This window comes from Neltuma alba, unplaced genomic scaffold, assembly GCF_004799145.2.
Source record: "Neltuma alba isolate B1F8T4 unplaced genomic scaffold, ASM479914v2 tig00011700_pilon, whole genome shotgun sequence".
NCBI classification, from domain to species: Eukaryota; Viridiplantae; Streptophyta; class Magnoliopsida; order Fabales; family Fabaceae; genus Neltuma; species Neltuma alba.
In genome coordinates, this window is record NW_021636337.1 from 52,144 (window position 1) to 77,010 (window position 24,867).

General features: G+C 32.5%; 1 protein-coding gene and 1 long non-coding RNA gene across 2 annotated transcripts; both read left to right on the top strand.

Moving 5' to 3' along the window:
- The first annotated feature begins 2,835 nt into the window (after positions 1-2,835).
- Positions 2,836-5,400, top strand: LOC114716947 (uncharacterized). Its single transcript, XR_003737669.1, has 2 exons — positions 2,836-2,924; positions 5,333-5,400. It is a non-coding gene; the product is annotated as an uncharacterized LOC114716947 (long non-coding RNA).
- Positions 5,401-19,516: 14,116 nt separating this feature from the next.
- On the top strand, positions 19,517-22,035 carry LOC114716978 (TSC22 domain family protein 1-like). The gene is given in 3 exon segments (XM_028902058.1): positions 19,517-20,162; positions 20,165-20,780; positions 20,971-22,035. Coding segments are annotated over 3 exon segments (2,145 nt in total). The 5' UTR covers positions 19,517-19,600; the 3' UTR covers positions 21,938-22,035.
- Positions 22,036-24,867: the final 2,832 nt, after the last annotated feature.

The window sequence follows — 24,867 nt, forward strand, 5'->3', positions numbered from 1 at the left end:
TAAATAAATATTAGAGACAACACGGATTAAGGTCTTATATTTAAGATTAAATTAAATATTAAACTAACTCTTATATTATAGATCGGAAGTAACAGTGAAAAAAAACCTTTTTTTGTTGTTGCAAGAAGTAAAAACTTCTATTTCATACAAACTTCTAAAAACTAGATTGATCAATGGTGGAAGTAGTGCCCAAGGGTCAATGGTCCCAGTATTATTTTTTTGGGTTAATACAAACTATAGTTTTTTAAGTTTATCTTTATTTTGATTTTGATCTTTTAAGTTTCTTTTCATTTAAAATATTGGTCCCTATAATTCAATAAAAATTTAGATTATTTTGTACTTAGAAAAACCAAAACCTATGTTTTGAAACTTAATGAACCAAAAATTATATTAACTTTTTTTTTACCGGAGTCCTAGTAATCTTAAATTAAACTCAACTCAATCATAATTAAAATAATATAATTTAATTTAAATATGTAAAATATTTATATATAATAAAAACATTAATTATATTTATGTATATCAAATATTATTCTTTCTTAACCTAATCAATTGACTCAGAACTACCGATTCATTGGTGTATTGGCTAATCTCATATGGGTTTAAATTAAATTAAATACCACTATTTAATAGTGAGAAAACAAGAAGTTGGTGAGAATCGGACAGGCTGGAAGCCTAGTGGTGTCGCATCTCTGGTTCCAGATTGGTTCCTGCTATGACTTCCTACACCAAAACAAACACACTATTTATTAACCATTTCATGATCCAAATTCCAAAACCACTTTTTCCATGGCTCATCACTCCCTATAATTTATGTATTATCTCTAATCTTCAATTTAATATGAGACTGGGTTAATTAATTTTAAAAGATTAAATAAATAAATAAATTAACTTAAATTATTTATATTTATTATTATTTTTAAACTAATTTACCTAACTAGTAAATTGATTTATAATTTAATGATGCACATAAACATTTTAGATAAATTATTTAATATATGCTATGATATTACTGAATCTTATATTAAGGACTAAATATAACACTTTTTTTTTTATAATTCCTAGATAAAGCATTATTTGCTCTTCCCTCTATTTCTTATATTAAGCTTAAAAGCACACAAATAAAACATGAGAAGATTTATATTATATTGAACGGATAAATTAATACATGAGAAATATTAGGAGAGTTATCTCCCAATTTTGCTGACAAGTTCAAATTATAACTGATAATATAGAATATAAGATAGTCGTATTAAAAATATATAAAATCTAAATTTAAGACTTCTTTTATAATTCTAATCATAAGCTACTTTCAGGTTTCAACATGTTCTATTAGAAATAGAAATAGCTTTCAACCTTATTAACTTTGTTATAAAAAGTAAAACTTTTTAACTTTATTCTGTTTCAATACTCGTATATACATATTTTAATGAGAATTTTAAGGAAAAACAATAAATTAGCAAAAAAAAAAATTATACATCTTTTTAATAAATTTATAAAATGACTTATATTAAAAAAGAATTCATCAGGATAGGCATAACGGAAGGATATTGTTATTTACTTGCACTCATCATCGTACTTTAACAGACGCCTACTAGGCCCGTTGGCCTTCATGTTTAAAATAACTTATACATATTTTATATAAATTAAAACAAAACTTTTCTCATATATTTACATTATATTTCATAAATTGTTATTAAAAAATTATTTATAAGTTATTTCAAATGGACTCTAAATAATTGTCAAAACATATTATTAAATCTCTGGTCAAAAAAACATATTATTAAATGCCTACCAAACTTGTCCATTATTAATAGGTGCAATCATAATCACTTACTGTAACATTTTATTCTATTTTCTTTAGCTTATTATAGGATTTAGGTTATATGGGTGAGATTAATTCATAATATTTAATATTAAAGCTTATTGAATAAATTGTAAATCATAATTTCTATGATATACATATAAATTATAATAAATAAATAAATAAATAAATAAATAAAAATTATTATTTAAAAATATTATTATTTATAAAAAAAATGAAAAAAAAAATATATATATATATATATATATAATAAAGGGCAAGTGGGTGGCACGTGGGCCATCCACTGCCAGCGGGAAGGAGGGGGGTAAGACCCCGTTGGGCCGTGGCCCTCTTTTAATATAAAAAAAAAAAGTTGCATTTCAAGTGGGGGTCACGTGTACCCCCACTTTCAAATGCTTCCCCCCTCCCCTTTCTGTTTCGTGTCGTATTCCTCTGGTCCGTGTCCTCGCCACCGCCACGACAGTGAGTGAGTGTGAGAGGTAGTTTGAGTGCGTGAGAAAGGAAGGACTCTACTTGGATACATATAATATATTTAGGTAAGCTATTTTTCATCTTACTATTTTTATTTAGCCTTTTCTTTTTCATTTCTGTAAGTTTATAGCTGAAAATAAAGCCTATTAGGGCTTGTTAGATTTTTAATTTTTAAGGTTCCTAACTTATTTTGATGATATTAATGGAGCTTATGGGGTTAGAATAGAAGCCTTATGACTTAGATTTTTAGTTGGATGATTGATTTGAGACAATATAAGTTAGGGTTTGGTTGGGAAATTATGATTTGTGTTAATGATGATATTAATTTCGAAATTTATCTTTTAGTTGAGTTCATTTGAGGTTATATTGAGGATCCAATGCTTAAACTTTGAGGATTGTTGTTGAAATAGTAATGTTGATGATTATTGGAGAGACTTTAACTAGTGGAAGTTGAGTGTTTGGAGTAAATTGAGAAAAATATTATAAGTTATTGATTCTAATGAATGGGAAATGATTAATGGAAGAAGAGAATAGGATTTTAATAATGATTGAAGGCATAGTTGACATATGGTTATTTTTCTAAGAGTTAAAGTAAGCACTTTTTGGAGGTTTTTAGATGATTTGAAAGGTGTAACATCCTAGTTTTTATATATCTAATATTTAAACAAATTTTTATAGAATAGGTAGAGGTTAAATATACATATATGTAATTAAAATAATTCTGATTTTATGTGTGTGTGTGTGTGTGTATGAGAAAATGAATAAAATAGCGATGTCAAGAAGTCCCACATTGATTAAATGATAGGAAGTAGATAAAATAGCAATGTTAAGAAGTCTCACATCGACTAATCTTTAGAGTGAAGGAGTTTGAGGAGCCTATATATAGGAGATAGTGAGTGGAGCTTGAAGTGAGTAAATAATTTTCGCACATATCTGAGGTAGTCTTAGAAAAGTGCTAGTTTGAGTTTATTAACCGTTGGATCGGACTGAAATTTGGTCAGCCCATTTGGGACATCCAAATCGTTAATTTCAACGGTTGGATCATCATTCTGATCTCCGAGTTGCAAGTTATTAGGTACGTTTTTAACTTATATCTTTTGGATTTAGCATAGAGTCCTGAATAGTAAATTAGTATTTTAAAGTTCATTCACCGTTAGATTGAGCTATAATTTGGAGGATAATATCATGATAGATAGGAAATTAAATTCAATGGTTAGATTAAGGGATTAACTTTTGTAGTGAGAATAACCTGGTTCGTACTAATCGTACTAAGTCTATTTGTCTAAGTCCTTTGAAGATGGAATATAAGTTATAAATTTATAGTTTGTCTATTTGCATTATAAATTTGATGATTCTAATAATATAATCTAATAATTAAAGGATATTTAAGTAAGGAAAATTTAGGAATCGAGTCTAAATCACATATATATATGTTCTCATTCCAAACCTTAGAGAAATGTCTTTTAGGCTAGAGTTCTGAGTAAAATTAAAGCTTTTAGAGAAGGAGTTAAAGGCTAGAATTTTGTGAGTAGCCTACTCTAATACTATAGAGATAATATTTTAATTTTGTTTGTAGATATAAACTCTATTGTGACATTTTCGGGGTTGGACTCTGGTTGTAGTTGACTGATAGCTAGGAGACCAGGTAACTAAATTTCTATCTGTTGCATGTTCTAGTATGAAGTTGGTGAGCGGCTTTACAACTAATTCTATAGAAGTATATTACGTTTTGTATGAACTGTCTTGTAGGATGCTATTTTAAAAAGGATTGACATAGTTTGTATTGCAAGAAATTGGTGATCATGATTATGATATGTTATTATGAAATTTTGTTGATTATGCATATAAATGTGTCATTTTGAACCCTGTGCTTCTATTTTGGGTGGGGAAAGGAGATAATTGGAGTTGTTGAGATTCATATACTTGCCACGTGGTATTAGCCTCCATACAGAGCTCTATGGTTGGCTGCTATTATTGTCCCACTAGTTCTTCGAGGGACTGCGACACCCCACTAGTTCTTTGAGGGGGGACCCATGGTCCACCGAGTGCTCTGTGGTCTTTGGCCGGTCCACATCATTCGTGTGGTGAGCTTGTCAGAGTTGCCAGTCAAATGGAAAGAACTTAGCCCATGGGTCTAGTCGGCGGAAATAAGGAGGATATAAGGATGGATTTGGGTTCAGGAATTGCATATGACATGGAATATTCATTGATATTTATATCTTTTAAATAAATGACAAGTGCGTTATCTCTTTTGAAATGTATAAATTGCATGAGAGTGGTGGAAATATTTGTCTTATATGATTATTGTGAGTTTAAATGTTAAATAAATGTTTATCAATTATTATTAACTCTGTGTATCCCACCTGACACCTCACTAGCCCATGCTAGGGTGTGTGATAGGTAGGGATTTAGTTACTGAGACGTTGTCTCATCCCTATTGTTTAACATTTTTCAGGTGAAAGCTTTAAAGGAGGGACGTCAGGGAAGGCTCAGGAGGAGTAAAGCTACATTAGCAACTTGTAGCGTCTCCTCGGTTTATGAGCTATGTTGTATCCTGTATATTGCCACCTTAGGATAAATTGTTTTAATTGATTCATGCATTATTATTTCTTATGTCCTTTGAGTGTACTATTGTGGTATGTGTGCTAATAGGTGGCCAGAGGCCTAGGATGACATATTCGCATGTGATTTGTTTATGAATTTATTATAAAGTATGAATTAAGATTTAATTCTTAACATTTTAACTTATGAGCTATATTATATGTTGTATTATAACTATATTAGATAAGATTAATCCTTTCTTATATAGTTTGTATTTGAATGAGTTAAGAAAAATTCTTTTATCCGTGATAGGATGTATAATTGGGTGCTGCTCTTTTCTATCACGGATAATAATATTATATAATTAGTTAGTGTAGATGATTGTGATATAATTTGAGTTTGTATTTAGCATAGTTTGGTTATAAAATGTTATTTCTTAAAGTTACTATGAAAAAGTTAAGTTTATCTGTTTATTTAGGGAGGTTGTTTCAAAAGGATTATTCTTATTAATAATGTGAATGAGAGAAATAGAGTTGAGAAGCACTAGAAATTGTCACTTGGAAGAATAGAGGAATTATTTTTTTCCTAAAGATAATTTTTTTAAGGTAAGCAATTATGGGGATTTAGTTAATAAACTATTCTAATGCTATATTAATTAGTCTTTTTATATTAATATATGTTTATCAATTTATTATTGTAGAGTGAGCTTGGTTTAGGCTCTTGGGTTTGAATCCCCCTACTTTTAGTTCTTGTGTCAAGAACCTAAGGTAACCACTTTTTAATTTACCTTGTATGCTTGTTGATGTGATTATAAGCATGTGTTGATATTATAAATGTTATCAATATATGTTATGGTGATTTTTGTATGAAAGGTAATTTATATATCTATATCAAGATTTATGTTTCGTTAAATTTATTAGTTAAGTGGGCATGAATTATTTCATCTTATGAATATCTTGTTGATGTTGAACAAATTTGATTATTGAATCTGAGAATACTTTATGGATATGAAATTGTGTGGAATTGGATGGTTGGATTTGACTGTGTTGGTTGTGCTGAAATGTAGTTGTGGGAGGTTTGATTATTTTTACCACGTGGTATAGCCGCCACTTGGCGCCCAGTGGTTGGCATTAACATTCTTAGGACCCTCAGTATCACCCTTCTTTTGGCCGGGTCAAGGGTCAGCCCAAGAGACATGACACCTTTCCATATTCCAAGGAAAGGGAACCCATGGTCCGATATGAGCTCTGTAACTTTTGGCCGAGTTACACCTCATTATTGGAGAGCTTGGTGCAGTCTTGTAAAAGAGACGAATCCTGTTATGTGTGTATAGCCCATGGGTTCTGTCAGAGGTTACAAGGAGGTTATAAGGATGGTTGATGAAGTTCTGTGCATGCAAATTACTTTTGAATTATTATATATTGTTTTCTGTAAGGATATTTATCCTATATGTTATTTGAAATTGTACTTTGCCCGCTTAACTATCTTGTAATCACTCCCTGGATACTTGTTGAATTGGAATTGTAGTTACTGGGTCAATTTGACTCACCTCGTGGTTATTTAACATTTTTCAGGCGAGAGTTCAGGTGTTGGTCCCAAGGGGAAGGTGTCCGAGGCTTGAGTTTTCCTGTCCACTCTGTATAGCCTCTACTTTGGTATACATGTGTTTGACTGATGTATATTGCCAAACTTAAGGGTCTTTTTGTTTTAGTTAACATAATCATAGCCTTTCCGCTGCATTCTAGACTTGTATTATTGGGCGGAGTCCTTTTTGGACATATGTGATTGTTATTTTGATTGCAATTGATAATGGGCAGCAGTGGTAATTATTTTGGTGGACTTCAAATGCCCTAGCCCATTTACAATTGGTCTTAATTGTATTTGAATATTCTAGAGTATTGCTGATGGATTTGATATATACATGAAAAATCAAATGTTGATCCTTTCTTATTTGATTAACTATCTTTACTATTCTAGAACAGTAGCTACTATTCTGTTAAAGATTTGGATTATTATTGACTATGGTAGATTTCTATTTGATTAGGTTTGTCTTTCCTACCATGGTTAACCTTTTTAAAGTAATTATCGTTTTGAAAATATTTATTTACCATGAATTACGAGGGTTGTTACACTCACAAAAAGGGAACCTGTTTAATGTTCAACTAATTCACATTAATTCTGACTGAATCATTTTTAATTGTTGCAGGCCCCAAAAAGAAAAACAAAAGAATAATCTTTAATTGTAAATATAACTTTTATTTATTTTATAACTTTTCCCCAGTTGTTCATTTTTTTAAGTATAGGTATCTTCTTAATTATTTAAGGCAATCTTGTTTACGGTATTATTTGACACTAAATGCAAGCAATGAGCACCCGCACCACTCCTAGTGAGATTTGAACCTTTGTTTGACACATTGTAAGTACCTAGCCCTCCAGTATGTTCAACCCAGTTAGTGGTTCAAATTTGATAGTTACTCTCTCTCTCTCTCTTTTTCTTTCTACGCATAGGTATCCTTCTATTATAAATAATTATATTTGAGACACTGTTGGGAACTTTTTAATATTAATTTATCACATTGTAAAAAACTTATCCTTTTTATTAGACCCAACTCGCATCGGCTGATTGTGACGGAATTTGAATTAAAGTGAGCAGTGAGAGTTGGTGGGTTTATGTGGGCTTCTTTGATTCTGGACTCAGCCCATTGGGCTTGAATTTGAAAAGAAATGTATGATTCAACATGATTATATACAGACCATAAGTTGGGGAAGATATTCAAAATCCCAATATGAGTTTGCTTTATTGCTTAGCTGGTAAGCAGCTCTTTTGTAATGGAGCGTCATGAATTTGAATTTGAACTTCGTCTTCTTCGTGGAAACCTAAACGAGCTACTTTCCACCAGTGAACCAACTTGTATCCCAGTTTACTTGTGAGGCAAGATTTTTAACATATAATGAAAAATAAGACTGAACGTGAGATAAGTATAGAAAACATAATTATAAAAAAAACAAAAGAAAAAAGTTTAGTTGTTATTGTCTTATAGGTATTTAGAGAAGAAATGTTCGGTTTATTTTAGCTTTGACAATGGTTTATCTGAACAACGGCTTATCAACATAATGGAATTGGTTTGGTTTGTCTGGTTTTGAACATTTGGCCAATGGTTAAGTATTTTAGTTTGCTAATATAGTAATATGTATAATCTAAATTAAAAATTTTATGAGATTTTTTTTGTGTGTATTTGTTGAAAAGAAATGAAATTGAAAACATGTAAAAAGGTCCAAGGCTCCTAAGGCCTGGGGCCTTATAAGAATGAGAGAAGAGGTTTGCCAACAAGATATTTTTTATCAGATAATACTTAAATCAAATTTTTTATAATTATTATGTTAAGTTTTCTAATCATATTTTATCATTTATTTTATTTTTATATATCACCATTTAACCCTAAACCCATGTGGAAAAAAAAAGGATACATGGATTAAAAAACTTGGTATAAATTTTATTATTTTATTATTTGATTAAGGGTTTTTTCTTTTGATACTTAGAGTGCAAAGAGTTTTCACCTCTTTAAACAAGTATGCTTCTCATGATTCAAACTTGTAAATTTTATCACTTTTTACACCACTTCTGGTTTTTAATATAAGAGCTAATTGACAAATTTAAGTAAATAAAGAAAATTAGTTAAGTTAGTTATTTGTAATAAATAGGTATTATTTTTTTCGAAAATATCTTTACTAATCAAGTGTATTGGTTAGAACTACTATTATTATAAGGACTACCTTTAAAAAAAATAAATATCAGAAATAAAGTGAATTGTAATCTTATATTTAGAACCAAAATAGAAGTCAAGCTAATTTTTATACTACTTCTAGTCATCATAGTTATAAGAGCTAATTGACTAATTTGAGGAGATTAAGAAAATAAATTAAGTTAGTTATTTGTAATAAATAGGTGTTGTCTTTTCTGAAATATCTTTGGCAATCAAATATATTGGCCAGAACTACCATTATTAGAAATATTATCTTGAAAAAAATACATAAATATAAGATATAAAGTATATTGAAGTCTTATATTTAGGATTAAAATAAAAATCAAACGGAATTTTATATCAATGTAGTATAAACTTAAGCCTATCAAGAGTCAATCCATTTTCCACCCTCAGGTGAGGATAAACTTTTCTATCTTCAACTGTGAAAAATCTAATCATTAAAAATTGTATTGAAATCCTACATTATCTCTTCCTTACATACTACTATTAAACTATAGAATCCCTGCTGGCAAAAAAAGAAAAAAACTATAGAATCCCTCATTTTTCTATGCACAATAACTTTAGCATGTGAATTTTTTTTCCGGCCGAATAACTTTATCATGTGATGGTATCCGAGATTTTTCATTTAGCAATTTAGTTAAAATAGAGACAGAGATGAAAGGCAAAGGATCAGTGTATTTATGAGTGTGGGTTCCACAATATCATCTTATTTTAACTTAATTGCTTGAATAATGAAATAATTGATGATTAAGCATTGAAAAGTTTTTAATTCTTATGGCCGTCAGTCCCCACCATTTTCTTTAGATATATGATTGTTCAATAGTAAAAGATTTGATTTCAAAATGAGCATCCTCCAAGAACAACTATGATTTGATATTATTCCTAGAAAGAAATAATATTTAAGGATCTTAAAAAAATTAATTAAGTTTGTTATTTGTAATAAATACATGTTAATTTTTTTAAACTATCTGCTTAATTATGTGAATTAGTAATTTTTCTTTATGAAATCTTTTATAGTCAATAGAAATATTTTGAGGTGAAAATTATAAATTTGAGAGATAAAATATATTAATGTCTTCTATTTATGATCAAATTTAATTCTTAACTTTTTTTTATATTAATAATTGGAGGTAATATTAATTATAATAGGGGAACATGGTATTGAAATGTTTCCAATTGACTGTTTTTTTTCCCTTTTCTTTGTTTTTCTTCTTTGTTTTTTTGGGACAGCAAAGGTGCATCTTGAAAGGGAAAAGAAAGAGAAAAGTACTCCCCCCGGGCTAGAATAAATATCCATTCCAATCCTTAAAAAAAAAAAAAAGAATAGAATATCCATCACTTGTCAATCATTTCAAAAAAAAAGTTTATTCCTTACTTTAAATATTACATATTCCTCCTCTTTTTAATATTTTAAACTTGCTTAATTAATTTTGAGTAAATTAAAAAAATTAAGTAAATTATTTAACCATAATAAATATAACTTGATCTCCTTAAAATGCTTATAAATTATTCATGATATGACCTCATATTGATAAACAAATTTTTTTTATGTATAGATACCTATTTGAAACATTTTGTGTTTTGCTTTTTTGCAACTTTATGACAATTTATATTAATCATTCATTTAGATATTTATATCAATGCTGATGATTTTTATAAGCCCCCTGAAACATGCAATATGTAAATTATTGCATGGGAATATTACTTTATTGTAATTATCAAAAAAAAATTGTAAAGTGCAGATCAGAACTAATTCGGAAGCACCTGATTCTCTGCCACCTTGTAAAACGTAATGTCGTCAGGTAAAAACGTTGTCGTGGCAGTTGCAAAAAGGCGCCCCTTCTCGGCGCCGCAACCTGAGACGGCTAGATTTTCGTGGCCGTATACATGGCGGCCGCGCTTTGCATTTCTTTGCTTCGTGGTTGGTCCAAAGAAACGCGCCTTATGATGTGGAGTGTGGGCAGCATAAAGGACCAAAAAGGTTTAATTTTGGGAGAATTGCAATTAGATCCCACTCAAAGGAATTAAATATAAAAAGGTCTCTTGAAATCATAAAATTATTCTGAAGTCTCAAGGGACTTTTTTGTATTAAATTTTATTTGTTTAATTACCAAATTATCCTTCTTCTTTTTTAAAAATTTGTATTGACAACTGAAAGAGCAGTGGTTGACAACTCAGGGTGTAAGGATTGACAACTATCATGACTAATTTGACAACTTATGGTGTGATATGCTGAGAAAATGTATTGTCAAACCAGCCGTGATAGTTGTCAATCCTTGCACCCTGAGTTATCAACCACTGCTCTTTCAGTTGTCAATGCAAACTTTTTTTTTTTAAAAAAAAAAGAGAGTAATTTGGTAAGTGAATAAATAAAATTTAATGCAAAAATTGTTTTGGGACTTTAATATAATTGCATGATTTCAAGGGACCTTTTTGTATTTAATTTCTTTGAGTGGGACCTAATTGCCATTTTTCCTTTAATTTTTTAAAAATTATTTCCTTAAATAGTTCAATTAAAATTTGATCATCTCAATGCAGCACAAGCTACTTAATTATTCACATAGATTAAATAATTTAAATAAATTAATTAATTATAACAAATATAATATAATCCTTCTAAAATATTTATGTATAACATTAAATTGTATATTAGTTTATAAAGTTTGGAGAAAAATAATAAATATAGAAGACAAGTGGATTGTTAGAATCAAATTTAAACTTCTAATTAGCTTTTGTTTTAAGAATATGAAGGAGCACTATTTAAAATAATTTCTATATATTTTTATGTTCAAGTTTAATTCAAGAAAATATTTTACATTAAATTTAATAAGTAAAATTTATTAAATTTGCTAATAATTTGATAAACAAAATATTATTTTATAAAATATTGTTATTCGAAACAAGGAATTAAGGTTTAATTAGAATTTTATGTATAAAATAAACTTAATTTATCCTTCATATTTTATGCATTATTAAAGAATATTTCTCATGTCATCCAAATTTTCATATTTATATTATAACTTCAAGTGTAAAGCATAGTTAATGACTACTAGATTAAGGCTTCAATCGCATATTTCATTTCCTATTTGAAATTATAATTACACAACCTCCAATATTTAATATGATATCTAGTTTTTCACCCAAAAAAAAAAGAGATCTAGTTTGTATTTAATTATGTTTTGAAAGAGTGATATGAGAAAATAGGTATTTTTGATTTTATCTAATCTATAGGAGCCTATTTCAGCGTCATAGATTTTTTTTTTTACACTGGACAATTTTTATGTTATGAAAGAATAAAATTTGAACTATGAACTAGATCTTATATTAAGAATATGAGGTAATATAATTTTTAAAATTTTCCTAATGAAAAATATAAATATGTTTTTGAATACAAATAATAAAATTAATTATTAAAAAATAATAAAAGTGAGAGATATTATATATATATATTTAAAAAATTTATATAAAAAATATCTTTTTAAAGTGGTCCCAATTGCCGAAGGGGATCAGATGTTCCAGTTTTGGTAAAGATACCAATTCTCTTTACCAACTTGCATCCTTCCTTCTTTCCCGCAGACACAACGAACCAAATCCATCTGATCAAAAAAATTAATATGTAAGTTGCTATTATTTCCCCTGCTTAAATTTTTAATTAAGTTTGTATAGTTTTAAAGACTTGATAAAAAATATAGAGACCTAATTGAATATCAGATAATGCTGTAAGAACTTGATAAGAAGGAAAAAAATCACAAGGACATAGTTAAAATTTAGGTGAAATTATAAGGATTTGCGGAATAATTTTTTTAATGAAAATACTAATGAAATAAAGTAAATAAAAAATGAAAAAAAGAAGAAGAAGAAAAGGTATAGGCTAACCAAGGAAGTCCAACCAATTAAAAGTCCGTTTTGATCAGCGATTGAAAAAGTAGCTTATTGTCAATTTGATTTTTGAAAAAGTAAAGTTGAGTAAAAGTTAAACTAGATAAGCTGAATTATGTTTGAATTGAAGTTAAGAAAAGTTAGTTTGTAAAAAGTGAGATTGGTAAAAAGTTGTTTAGATTATGATTGAGTAACAGTAAACTTATTTATAAAATTATCAAAATGGTTATGAGTTTTAATAAATAATGAAACATTATTAAAAAAATAAATTTTACATAATATAATGGATTTAAATTAATTTAATATAAAGAAGTGAAATTTAGTGAGTGAATTAAATTTTAAAACTTTAACGAAATCATAAAAAATATTTTAAATATAAAGTGAAACATGATCAAAAAATAAATTTACATAATACAATAAATTTAAATTAATTTAATATAAAGAAATGAATTTAATAAGTGAATTAAATTTTAAAACTTTAGAGAAATTATAAAAAATATTTTAATAATGATTAAGTAAGTAATTTTACTTTGTAAAATTATCAAAATAAGTAAGACTTTTATTAAATAATAAAAAATAAAAAATTATCAATTTACATAATATAATAATTTTAAATCATTTATAAGCTCTTGCTGATCTCATATATTTTCTTTTATTTTTTATTATTTATTATAAGGACATATTTGAAAATAAAAGAATATTTCTAGGAGCATATTTAAAAACAAAAGTATATTTCTAACTTATTTATTACTTTCAACTAATTTTAACTGATTTTTTATTATCCACAAATTAGTTATTTGAGACTTATAATAAGAACCAAATGAGGCAATAAATTTTTTAATTTTTTCTCTCTTCATGTTTTAAAAGTTATAAGTCATAAGCTGTTAATTTTAGCTTATAGCTTATTGTAGCTTTTTAAACAAAAGCCAAATTGCTCAATTACCAAGTCAAACAGCACAAATTCTTCAAACGGGCTTATACTTGGAAAAAAAAAATAGCTTATTTGCCTTCAAACGCTTAGCCAAACAAGCTCTAAGAGTATGTTTGGCCACTGTTTGAACATGAAAAAGTGTATTGGAAACTGCAAAACATTGGTCGGTGGTGTGATTAGAGATGGAGTGTCGTTTTGATCAACTTTTTTCCCATCTAACTTTTTATTTCTTTTGCCCATTACCACCATGGAGAGAGAAGATAAAATGAAGATGAGAAGAAAAATAAGTGGTATTTAAGTGGGTCTTAATCTTAACCTAATAATCTAATTTTTTTTTCAAAAAAATTAACTAATAAAATTTAATTAATTTAATTTATTATTTTTCTCAAATTTATCAAATTGTACACATATGATATATTAAATTCGCTCCTTAATATAAGAGCCTAATAGATTGATTTGAATAGATTAAGTTGAGACGTAGCTCTCTTTACACACTTAATATTTAGTTTGTATTTCACAAATCATGATTGAAAAGTTATTTTTAAACCATTCCAAACAAGTCCATGAATAACATGAAGCTAAAACATGTTTGAAACTTGAAAGGCACATGGAAGATTAATAATCTTTAAATTATTTATCAATTGTTTTTATGAAATTTACAAACCAGTTTGTGATAAATATTGGGGAAATTACTTTAACATCCCATGTATTGAAAATAAGTGATAGAGACTATGATTGCAATTGAGAAAAATCATTAAAAAAGTCTTCAACATAAGTAATTGTTTGTTATGTGAAATTATACAAATCCATATATGTCGAATTGGAAAATACTATGAAGGGATGATATTCTTCAATCTCACATACAGGGGTTTGTCCAATCCCCATATAACAAGCAATCTTTCATGTTAAGCACTCTTTTAATAGATTTTCTTAGCCCCAATCATAATCTATATCTTTCATTTTTTATGTATCGTATAAAGCATTTTCATAATCCCTACAATAGCCTTGGTGGGTATAGATCCAAGACTTTGTTTCCCAAAAATATGTCAACCAAATGGGCCATTAATACCATCTTATTAATTATTATCATGTTGTAGAATGTTATATATGACTATATGAGTAATAGTTGGAGTAAATAGTTGGCAAAAAAAAAAAAGTTGGAGCAAATAATAAAAACAACTACCTATTAGATATCCACAAGTTTGGTGTAAAAAATATATATATATTCACAAGTAATACTAACTTATTATTACTATTTATTAATCACCTTATAACATAGTAACAGATAAGTTTTCACTTTGAAAGAAGAGGCTATGAACCTGTGAGTTCATTGGAGGAAATTTTTTTTTTTTTTAATTTGAGAATATTTTTCATAAATGCACACCAAAATTTATTTATAATTAAGGCTTACGAGACTCCACAATAACTTAATTATTTGAAAGGATCTTAAAAATGACTTAGGGTGTTGTGTGAGAGTTGAGACTTCAAAATAAAATTTTTAAAAATATTTAATATTCGCATTGTTTAAATATTTTTTATTATCTTTTTTTTTTAATGAAACTAAGACGAACTACGCTTTAAGCGTTTACATCAGTATCCAGAAGGCACCTAAGAAAATCAGGAGGTGAACTGAAGCAAACAAATCCTTCGGCTACTTCTTGTGCTCTCTTCACAAGACAATCCGCAACATAATTGGAACCACGATTGCACCATTCAAGACTAGCTTCCCACTCCTTCTCCAACCGTTTGTGAATTTTTGTAAGCAGATGACAGTCAATATGCTCCTCGCTCCAACCATTTGCCAAGCATTCGACCACTTCCAAGCAATTGGTCTCCACCACTATTTTCTTCCATTGCATCTCCCAAGTTCAACGCAAGCCCATCATCATCGCCCAAGCCTCAGCTAGAAAGCTGTTACCTCTGCTGATGTTGAGAAGAAACCCTGACAGAACTTCCCCATTGTGATCGCGAGCAACACCACCACAGGCAGAGTTATTCCTAAGTGGGTCGTAGGATCTGTCCACATTGAATTTAACAAACCCCACCAACGGCGAGTTCTACTTGAAGTGATGATGCACCCCATCTGAGTTTCCACACAGTCTAAACTCTGACCAGTCCACCATAGCACGTACCTGAGTAACGATTTGGATCGGCCCTTTAGCTTTATCATTAAAGATCCCCTCATTTCTGTTAATCCACAGCCTTCTACTCATTATGGCAAACCAAATACACCATGAAGTGCCCATATACTTAGACCTTTGATTTATGTTCCAGGAGATCCAGGTTGAAGCGTTAGTGAAAGAGAAGAATTTCTCGCCAAGTTCAGCAGGCATTATTCTTTTCCAGTAGATTATCGCTTGACCGTATTCTCTTAAGGCATGAAGGATATCCTTTTTTTTTGCTTGGACAGAAAGTGCAACTATTTTCTTGTTGTAAACCTCTCACCACACTTAACTCACTTGTAAGCAGGCGGCCATGAGCGCACAACCCGAGGAAAGTTTTGCAACGTTGTGGTATGGGTAGCTTCCAAAGTCTACGCCACCCCATACGTACCGGGGACGGGTTCTGATTACACGCAAGGGAATAAGCTGATCAGATGGAGAATTCACCATTTGAAGTACCTCTCCAACTTACTGAATCCAGGTTCACGCGATGAACAGTCGGATACAATCGCTCAATGCAAGAGGTAACCGAGCTTGGAAGGAAATAGGAAAAATTTTGCCAGATCCACTCATCGGATTCATTGTTACAATCTGCAACTATATCATCTAAAAGGTTTTCTGGGACATTTCTAACCTCATGATTAATGAGTCTGTTGTGGTGAGGTAGCCAATAATCCTTAACCAAATTTTGGAGCCATTGCCCAGTTTCCATTCCACCCAATTCGTTGTCTAATCCCAAGCTTTTTGGATACCTCTCCACGTTTGGGCAGCCTCCTTCTTCTTTACAACTTTGGGTATAATGTCATTGCCACATTTGTACTTTTCTCTCAGAAATTTCACTCAAAGGGCATCTCTTCTTTTCATTAGTCCCTAACCTAGCTTCATCATATAGGCCTTATTTCGTTTCCATGCACTCTGAAGACCTAATCCTCCTTCTTCCTCTTGCATTTGCAAATATCATCCCAAGCCACAAGATGAATTTTCTTCGAGGAGTTAGTACTGCCCCAAATAAAGTTCCTACATCGTTTATTAATTTCATCAGAGATGTGGAGAGATAATGGCACCGTTTACATTGTATATTGAGGAATAGCCACAATAATAGAAGATACAAGGGTGTGTCTAGTAGATAAAGTATTAGCCTTCCATCCTATCAATCTTTTGTCTATTTTTTCAAGAACATATTTATATGTCAGCTTGGAAACCTTTTGGTGGTTCAAAGGGACCCCTAGATACTTCCCCAAATTTGCCATCGGACCCCTAGATTTTGCTTCGTTGACTTTCTCTTTGGAGGCCAAACAGAAGTCATCTAAGCAAGCTTTAATAGATCAGCTTGTTCTATGCTTGCTTTAGCAAATAGGATAAGGTCATCAGCAAAAAAGGGGTGAAACTGACAACCATTTTTCTTAAGTTGAAAAGGCTGCCACTGTCCTTCTAAAACTTCATTCTAGATGAGGTGTGCCAATTTCTCCATCACAAGCACAAACAGGTAGGGAGATATGGGATCTCCTTGATGAATGCCATGGGAAGGATTAAAGCTTTCACCCCTAGAGCCATTCCATAAGATTGCATCTCAACAGAGGATAAGCAGTGATGTATTAGTTCTATAAATTTTGTAGGAAGGCCCAGCTCCTCAAGGCACTTAGTGACAAAGCTCCAATTAACACGATCATAAGCTTTTTCTAAATCAATTTTTAGAGCCATATATCCCCTATCCCTCTTTATAGTGTGCATCGAATGAATTATCTCTTGAGCCAAGATAATATTATCTGAAATTTGCCTGCCTGGGATGAAGCTACACTGATTGGGAGCCGCAACATCTGGAAGCACGTGCTTAAGTCTGTTGGCTAAAATTTTTATAACCACTTTGTAGATAACATTATAGAGGCTGATGGGTTTGAAATCCCGAAGACTTTACGGATTATCTATCTTGGGAATGAGGGCAACATTTGTGCTATTAATACGTCTAATCTCATCAGGGTTGGAGAAAATATTTGCCACTATTTTGACCACGGAGGGACCTACTACTTCCCATTGAGACTGGTAAAAGAGGGGATTAAGGCCATTCGGTCTCAAAGCTTTGAGGGGCCTATGCTAAAGATGGTTTGTTTGACTTCTTGAGCAGAAACATCACGACCTAGCGCATCAAGAGTCCTGCATCAACCTGTGGAAAAGAACTACCAAACAACACAGAAGCAGAGCATTAGTTTCCTTAAGAAAAAGATTTTGGAAGAAGGACGTACCTTTTTTCTTAAGTTCCTCTTAGTCATAACACCACTCCCCTTTTCATCTTGTAAGGCTTCCACAAAATTTTTTTTTCCTTCTACAGTTTGTAATTGTGTGAAATATCTGGTGTTTTTGTCACAATGGGTATATCCAATTACACTGATCTTTGGAGCCACATGATCTCTTCTTGAACTAGACACTGTTCGAGCTCTCTCCACTTTTCCTGTTTTTTTTCCTTTCCCAATACTCATCTTGCCTCTATTTAGATTCATATACTCCATGTCTTTCAGCAAATCATACTTTCTTTTGTTAATATTACCAAATGTCTTTTTGTTCCACTTTAAGACTTCCTTTTGAAAATTATCAACATTCTGTTCCCATTGTTTATTAATATTCCAGGCTTGCTTAACCACCTCTGTAAAGCTGTCGTGGGCAAACTAAGGAGGGAAAAAGCAAAAAGAGTTATTTGCCCAGTTTTGGTGGTTTCTTCTTCCCATACTCAGCAGCAGGGGGACAGTGATCAAATTTCATTCTGGGAAGATGAAGAACCGATGCATTCGAGAAGTGTTCGAACCAGTTTGGGTTACCAAAAAAGCAACCAATTTGCTAAAAGACCTACCACGACACCAGGTAACATCAGGACCTTGGAAGGCAATGTCTGTAACCCCGCTTCTGTTGATCTAGTTATTAAACAGGTGGTCGGGCCAACATATAGTATGCATTCGTGCTTCTGTTCATTAGTTCTTAATGTGGCATTAAAATCACCACCAATGCACCATCTGCTGACAACCTTTCTTCTATTTCCTTGAGTTGCTGCCACAGGATGCGACGAGTCGAAGCCTTAGGGTGTCTGTAGATAATAGAGATGTCCGAGATAATAGAGAGATCCGAAGCATCTCTTGTGCCTTGATTAAAGGTACTATGAAGCAACTGTGTTTGTTTTGAGGTAACCATAAAATTGATATTTATGATTGTAGCTTTTTCATATTTGCTGCATATTTTTCTGTGCCATAGTGATGTATGCTGAATATTTATAAGCGACAAAAACCGCGAAAATATTTTTTTTAACATACAAAACAATTTTTTAATCATTTTTTGATACAGCAATTTCTCAATCTTAATATACGCACCTATCATTTTTTCTGGCTTATATAATACTAGGAAAGCAATAATGAAATACTAACTTTGGTTCTAATTATAAGACTTAATTTATAGTTTATAAATGAGATATTATAATTAAGATCGAAAGTAGTATTTAATTAGAAAAAAGGGTAAAGCGAGAAAATATTCTATTATTTCGTGATTTCAGCTAATAAATTTTGAGATATGCAAATATATTAATGAATTATTAATAGTAGTTAATAATATTAATATCTGTGTATCTAATTCTGAATATAAGAACATCAGTCAGGTAATTTAATTAAATTAAAAATTTTAAACCTTTTAAAATATTTATATATTAAATTAAATTATATATTAATTTATAAGTTAAATACATTATAAATTAATTTGAAAAAAAAGACTATAAACATGAAAGACGGGATAGATTGAAACAATCAAATCCAATTTTTTTTATCTAGTTTTTATACGGAGGTATTAATCATTTTCTTGTAAATTCTTTTCAGGAAAAAAAGAAGGTGCAAGGGAGGGCCAGTCCAGTTGTGGAGGCTTTGCAAGTAACTATAATAACGTCAAAATCCACGTTCTTTGCCCTTTTTCCTTCTCTCTCTCCTGCCAGGGAGGCAGCACAGCAGCAAGTATCCCTCAAAACCTCCCCCAAACCTCTTCTCCTCCGCCACCGCCCATGGAGGTTCCCTCCGCCGTTCAGCCCCTTTCATCCGCCCCACCGCCACAAACCCCTCATCTCAACTATCCCGAGTCCGTCGACTCCTCTCCTCGATCCCGGAACACTGATTCATGGGATGAGCCTGTCCCTCCGGCCGCCGCAGCCGCGGCCTCCTCCAAACTTCGGTTCATGTGCAGCTATGGTGGCCACATCGTCCCTCGTCCCCATGATAAGTCCCTCTGTTACGTTGGTGGGGAAACGCGTATCGTTGTTGTTGAACGTAACACCTCCCTTTCTGACCTTTCCTCTCGTCTCTCTAAAACCTTCCTCAACGGCCGTCCCTTTACTCTCAAGTACTTGCTTCCCACTGAAGACCTTGATTCTCTTATTTCTGTGACCACCGATGAAGACCTCGATAACATGATCGACGAGTACGATCGAATTTCTAATTCGTCACTGAAACCCTCTAGAATCCGCCTCTTCTTGTTCACGGCGAAGCCCGATTCGACCCAATCGATACCCATAATTAACAGCTCCGCTAAGTCAGAGGATTGGTTTCTGGGTATGCTTAATAGAGGGTTTCGGATTCTGGTTCTGTTAATTTGTTGATGGGTTTTGATGATGAGCTTGGTGCGGGCAATCTGGATGGGGGTTCGAAAGATGTCGAGCCTGTGAGTTCTGGATCTTTTGGAAATGGCAAGAGTGCGAAGCAGCATGGTCAGGATGTTCACTCTGTGCCCGATTCACCTATGCTGGAAACCACATCTTCCTTTGGGTCCACTTCTTCATCGCCGTCGGTGGCGAATTTGCCGCCAATTCGGGTTCATATTGATGATGGTAGTGGTGGGGGAGCAAGGGTACAGGATCAGAAGGCGGTGGGGATTGAGGATCAGCTCGCTCAAATGGGTGTGGGTGGCGGACAGAAGCAAGATGAGGGTTTTCTGATGTCTTCACCTCCTACTATGCCGGCATCCACCGTCCCGGCCGGCGTGCCTGTTGGCTCCTCGGTCCCTCCCGGCGAATACCAGAATCGTGTTGTCTCTGATGATGAGAGATCAGACTATGGAGTCCTTGGGGGTTACAGGAAACCTCCCCCACCGCAGCCACAGACGGTGCCTCAGCCTCAGATTCTGCATACACAATTGCAGCAGAAGCCGACTGGAGGCGTTGATCTGCCTTCTCCAGATTCAGTTTCAAGGTATCTTCAAACCCTTTCCTGTTTTTCTGCCTTTCTCATTTTGTCCAACCGGTTTTCTGGTGTTGCATGCTTAATTTTATACGACATTGAGTTGTTTAGTGCTTAATTTGGTTCGATCATATTAATGGGTTACTTGTTAGAGCTTTCTGTATTAGGTGCTTCTTGCTGATTGCTTGTTTAAATTCTTCAGTGACAGTAGTATGAAAAATGCAATGTCGCGCCCACAACCTATGGTCTATCAAGACCAAGCCCAGCTCCAAATTCCCTCAGGAGCTGCGAGGGTTCCTAGTAATCAGGTTGATCCGAAACTGATGTCTGATTCTCATGGTCGGATCCAAATGCAGCAACAAGTATTGGAGCAGGGATATGTTTTGCAACAACAATTTGATCATCATCAACAACAACAACAACAACCACCTCAACAGCAGCACCAATTTATACATGGAACACAGCAACAAGTACAGGAAGCAGGATATGTATTACAACCTCAATTTGATCAACAACAGCAACAATTTATACATGGCACACATTTCATTCACCATGCCCCTTCTGGTGCTGCGCCACTGTCTGCATTTTATCCTGTATATCCTTCCCAGCAGCAGATTCATCCCCAGCATCATCATCAGCTTGAACAGCAGTATCAGGTTTACTATGTTCCCAGCAGACAGACCCAACCTTACAACTTGTCTTCACAGCAGCCTAATATTAGTGAACCTCCTGCAACAATTCCTTCTAACCGCGCCCAGACAACACAGAATCCTGCTTTGGTTCAGCCATCTGCAGCTTATAACCCCATCAGAAATGCTCCGGTGCCTAAATCTGAAATGACAGCAGGTGCATATAGAACAGCATATTCGGCCACCCCTCAAGTGGTTCAAGTTGCTTCTGGTCAGCCTCAGCAGCAATTTGTTGCCTATTCCCAGTATCATCATCCATCTCAGGCTGCTGCCCCCAATTCTGCTGCCTCGGCTAGTTATGCTTACGAGTATGCAGATCCTGCTCACGCCCAGATATACTTCTCTCAGCCTCTGGCACCCACAATGCCTTCACAGTACCAAACTATGACGGGTGCTGCCGCTGCAGGACATCCAGATGTTTCTGCCCAGCCACCCTCAGACAGCATGAAGCAGCAGATAAGAACATCACAGCCACAGTAAGTCAGTCCCAAGTAAAGAAACAATTTTGAAGAAAAATGGGTTTGATATATTCTTTTCCCTTTAATTTTTCTGTTTCTGTTGTGTTATTGGTACCTGTTTGGGGTTGTATTTGTGATAGATTATTAAAAACTCATCTCATCTTGTACTTCTTCTATGTCATAATTTATACAAATTGATAGTCCAAGGTTATACTGTAAAAGGTCAAAGACTCAAATTGTTTTGTCAAGTCCAAATATTGATTCATGAATTATTGTTGTGTAAATTAGCAGGCATTGTTCCTGGGTTCTTTTCTGTTAATAATTTCCTTTTGCATATGCTTCTCCCATTGATAATCACAATGGGTATGTCCTTAGAAGCCTAGGAACTAGTCCCTGGTCCCTTTAGCATCCTGGACCTTAAAGGACCACTAGTTTACCCTGGGCATACATAATGAATTAGCGCGTTTATCGAGACTTTACATTGGTCATAGTTTGTCTTCAATAGGAAATCATATATTTTGCCAACTGATGGATTGGTTTGTCGTTGCCAAGTTTGAATCGGACCATCTTTGATGGAAACTAACCCTTGAATTATCAAGAGGTGCCTAGTTGAAACTGCGTAAGAATTGCTATTAGTTTATTTTGGCATTTCAAGCAACAGATTATAACGTTATCCGGGGATTAAACTAGATGGTTCCATATGATGCGTGTGTTGGTTTGTTCCCTTTCATAAATGATGTTCAATTCCTTATGCTTCATTTTGAGCCATTTCTCAATGTCTCCTTGCTTTTTCGTGAATACGACGTTGTTAAGAATGGTTGTTGGTACTCAACTCAACCAACATCAGAAAACAACGAAACCATGAGCAGCAAAGCAAAGATGTTCAGATGGAGAATTTTGACGTACGGTGAACTTTAAGATATGTATACATACGATCAAACTTGCTCACAAGAGGCACGTTAGTTCACGTGACATTCAGTGCAAGTTCATTTAGGTTCAGTGTTTTATTTATTAAGAAAGAAGATCCAAGGGTTTTCTGGTTGATAAAATTGGTCATTGTTGGCGAAAACAAGCGACCAAAGAAAACGTGTAGCCTTCCCATCTGGTGTTTAACTTTTTTAAAGATCTTGGTCTAATTAATAGTATTTATTTACCTAATATTCGAAGTCTCAGCATCAATACTCCCTCTAATCTTTTTGTTGAAAAATTTAACCGAATCATATGGATTAAGGAATATAGTTCGAATTAATTAAAAGCTTTTGATTTGTCAAAAGTCATTGTAACACCTCAAAAGTATTCTTAATAAAATTATGAGAAAAAAATGAACGTAATTAAAGATTTTTTGGTATTAATATTATCAATATCAGTATATAAATAATTATAAAAACTAGAAGTATTATGGCCAAAAAACCCAGCAGTATTTGTAAATCATAATAAAGTTAATTTCAAACATGATACAAATGTATGAGGTCCACTGTAAACTGTTATCAAGCACCCAAGCCCTTGTGCAAAATTTAGAGCTGATAATGTGTTAGGAAACACTTAAGATGATAGTCCTCATTGTCCATTGAAATTTAAATGCTGTCAAAATTTAGAAGAGGGGAAACTAGAAAGGATATTAATAGAGAGAAGTGATTTTGTGCTGTATGAAAAAAATATATAAAAAGAATTTTGTTTGGTAAAGCGTAAAAGTATCTATTTTAAACTGATCCAAACAGCTACGTTGCCACGGGATTGCCAGTTTGAGATTTAGTAACAAAGTGGGTGTGATGCTGCTGGCAAAGCGTCACACATGCCACAATATGGTGGGGGCAGCTGTGACTCAGAGTTGGGAGCAACCTCAAGCTTCAAAATGTCTATCCAAAAACTTAACGCATAAGTAAATCATTTTATATTAGTAATAAATCAACTTACCATTATGAAGGGTTGATTGACTTTTTCTCTCTTAATTATTCATGGGTATCCTCTTATTATAAACATATTTTAGGTACCATCAGTGTTCAATGTAAGTATTTCTTACTGTAGAAATTTGAATTTTAGTTCAAGTAACCAATTCTTTTCACTAAACTCAACTCTTACTGCTGGGTTGATAGAATTTTAGACAAACATAACACTTTAACACCTAATTACAGCCTATCTTTTGTAAGCTTTTATAAACCAGACTTTTATTCTAACTGATAGTTTAAATTTACTTAAACACCCAATTACAGCCTATCTTTAACATTTGTGATTATTTTTTAGTTGTGTACAACCTATTTTTGTCTATGTGCAAAACAAAAAACTTTTACATACAGTTAAAAGGTGCGTTTCACACAACCGCAAAAGATTTTCACTCATTTAGTATTTTTGAGCAATAAATTATATAATGAAAGATTTTTTTGGCAATTTTCCTTGTTTATAAACGCCAATTAAGGTAGTTTTTGGTGAACTTCAGTTCAATTTAACAAATGTCTATTTTGCAAACTTTAAACTAAACATAATTTTTTTTCAAATTTTCCTGCCTCATGTATTCTTTATAAAAAAACAAAGAAAAGAAAAACAAAGAGATTCAAACATGGTTGCGGGTGATGGGGAAGAAGATGCTACCCACTATTCACATTATTATTGCTTATTAATAATGTGATGGTCCTCCAAAACAATTTAGTCAAAGGATTTAGAGGGGTCCCACTACGCGCACGGGAAGTTGATTTTGTCACGCCACAGCCTCGTGCTGAGGGACCTCCCCCCATGCTTGCGTATTACTTGGCCCACTCTTTATCCGTTCTTCATTTCTCCAACTATTCAAACTCTCCTTAGCTTGAGGGATGGATCTTCTTGAATGAAGGTAATTTTTGTACGCTTTGATCTGTTGAATAGCTGTTCAAACTGGGTATGTCACAATGTCAACCAAAATTTGTTGCAAAAGGGGAAAAAAATATAATTTTTTAATATTTACTCTCTCCGTTTCTAAAT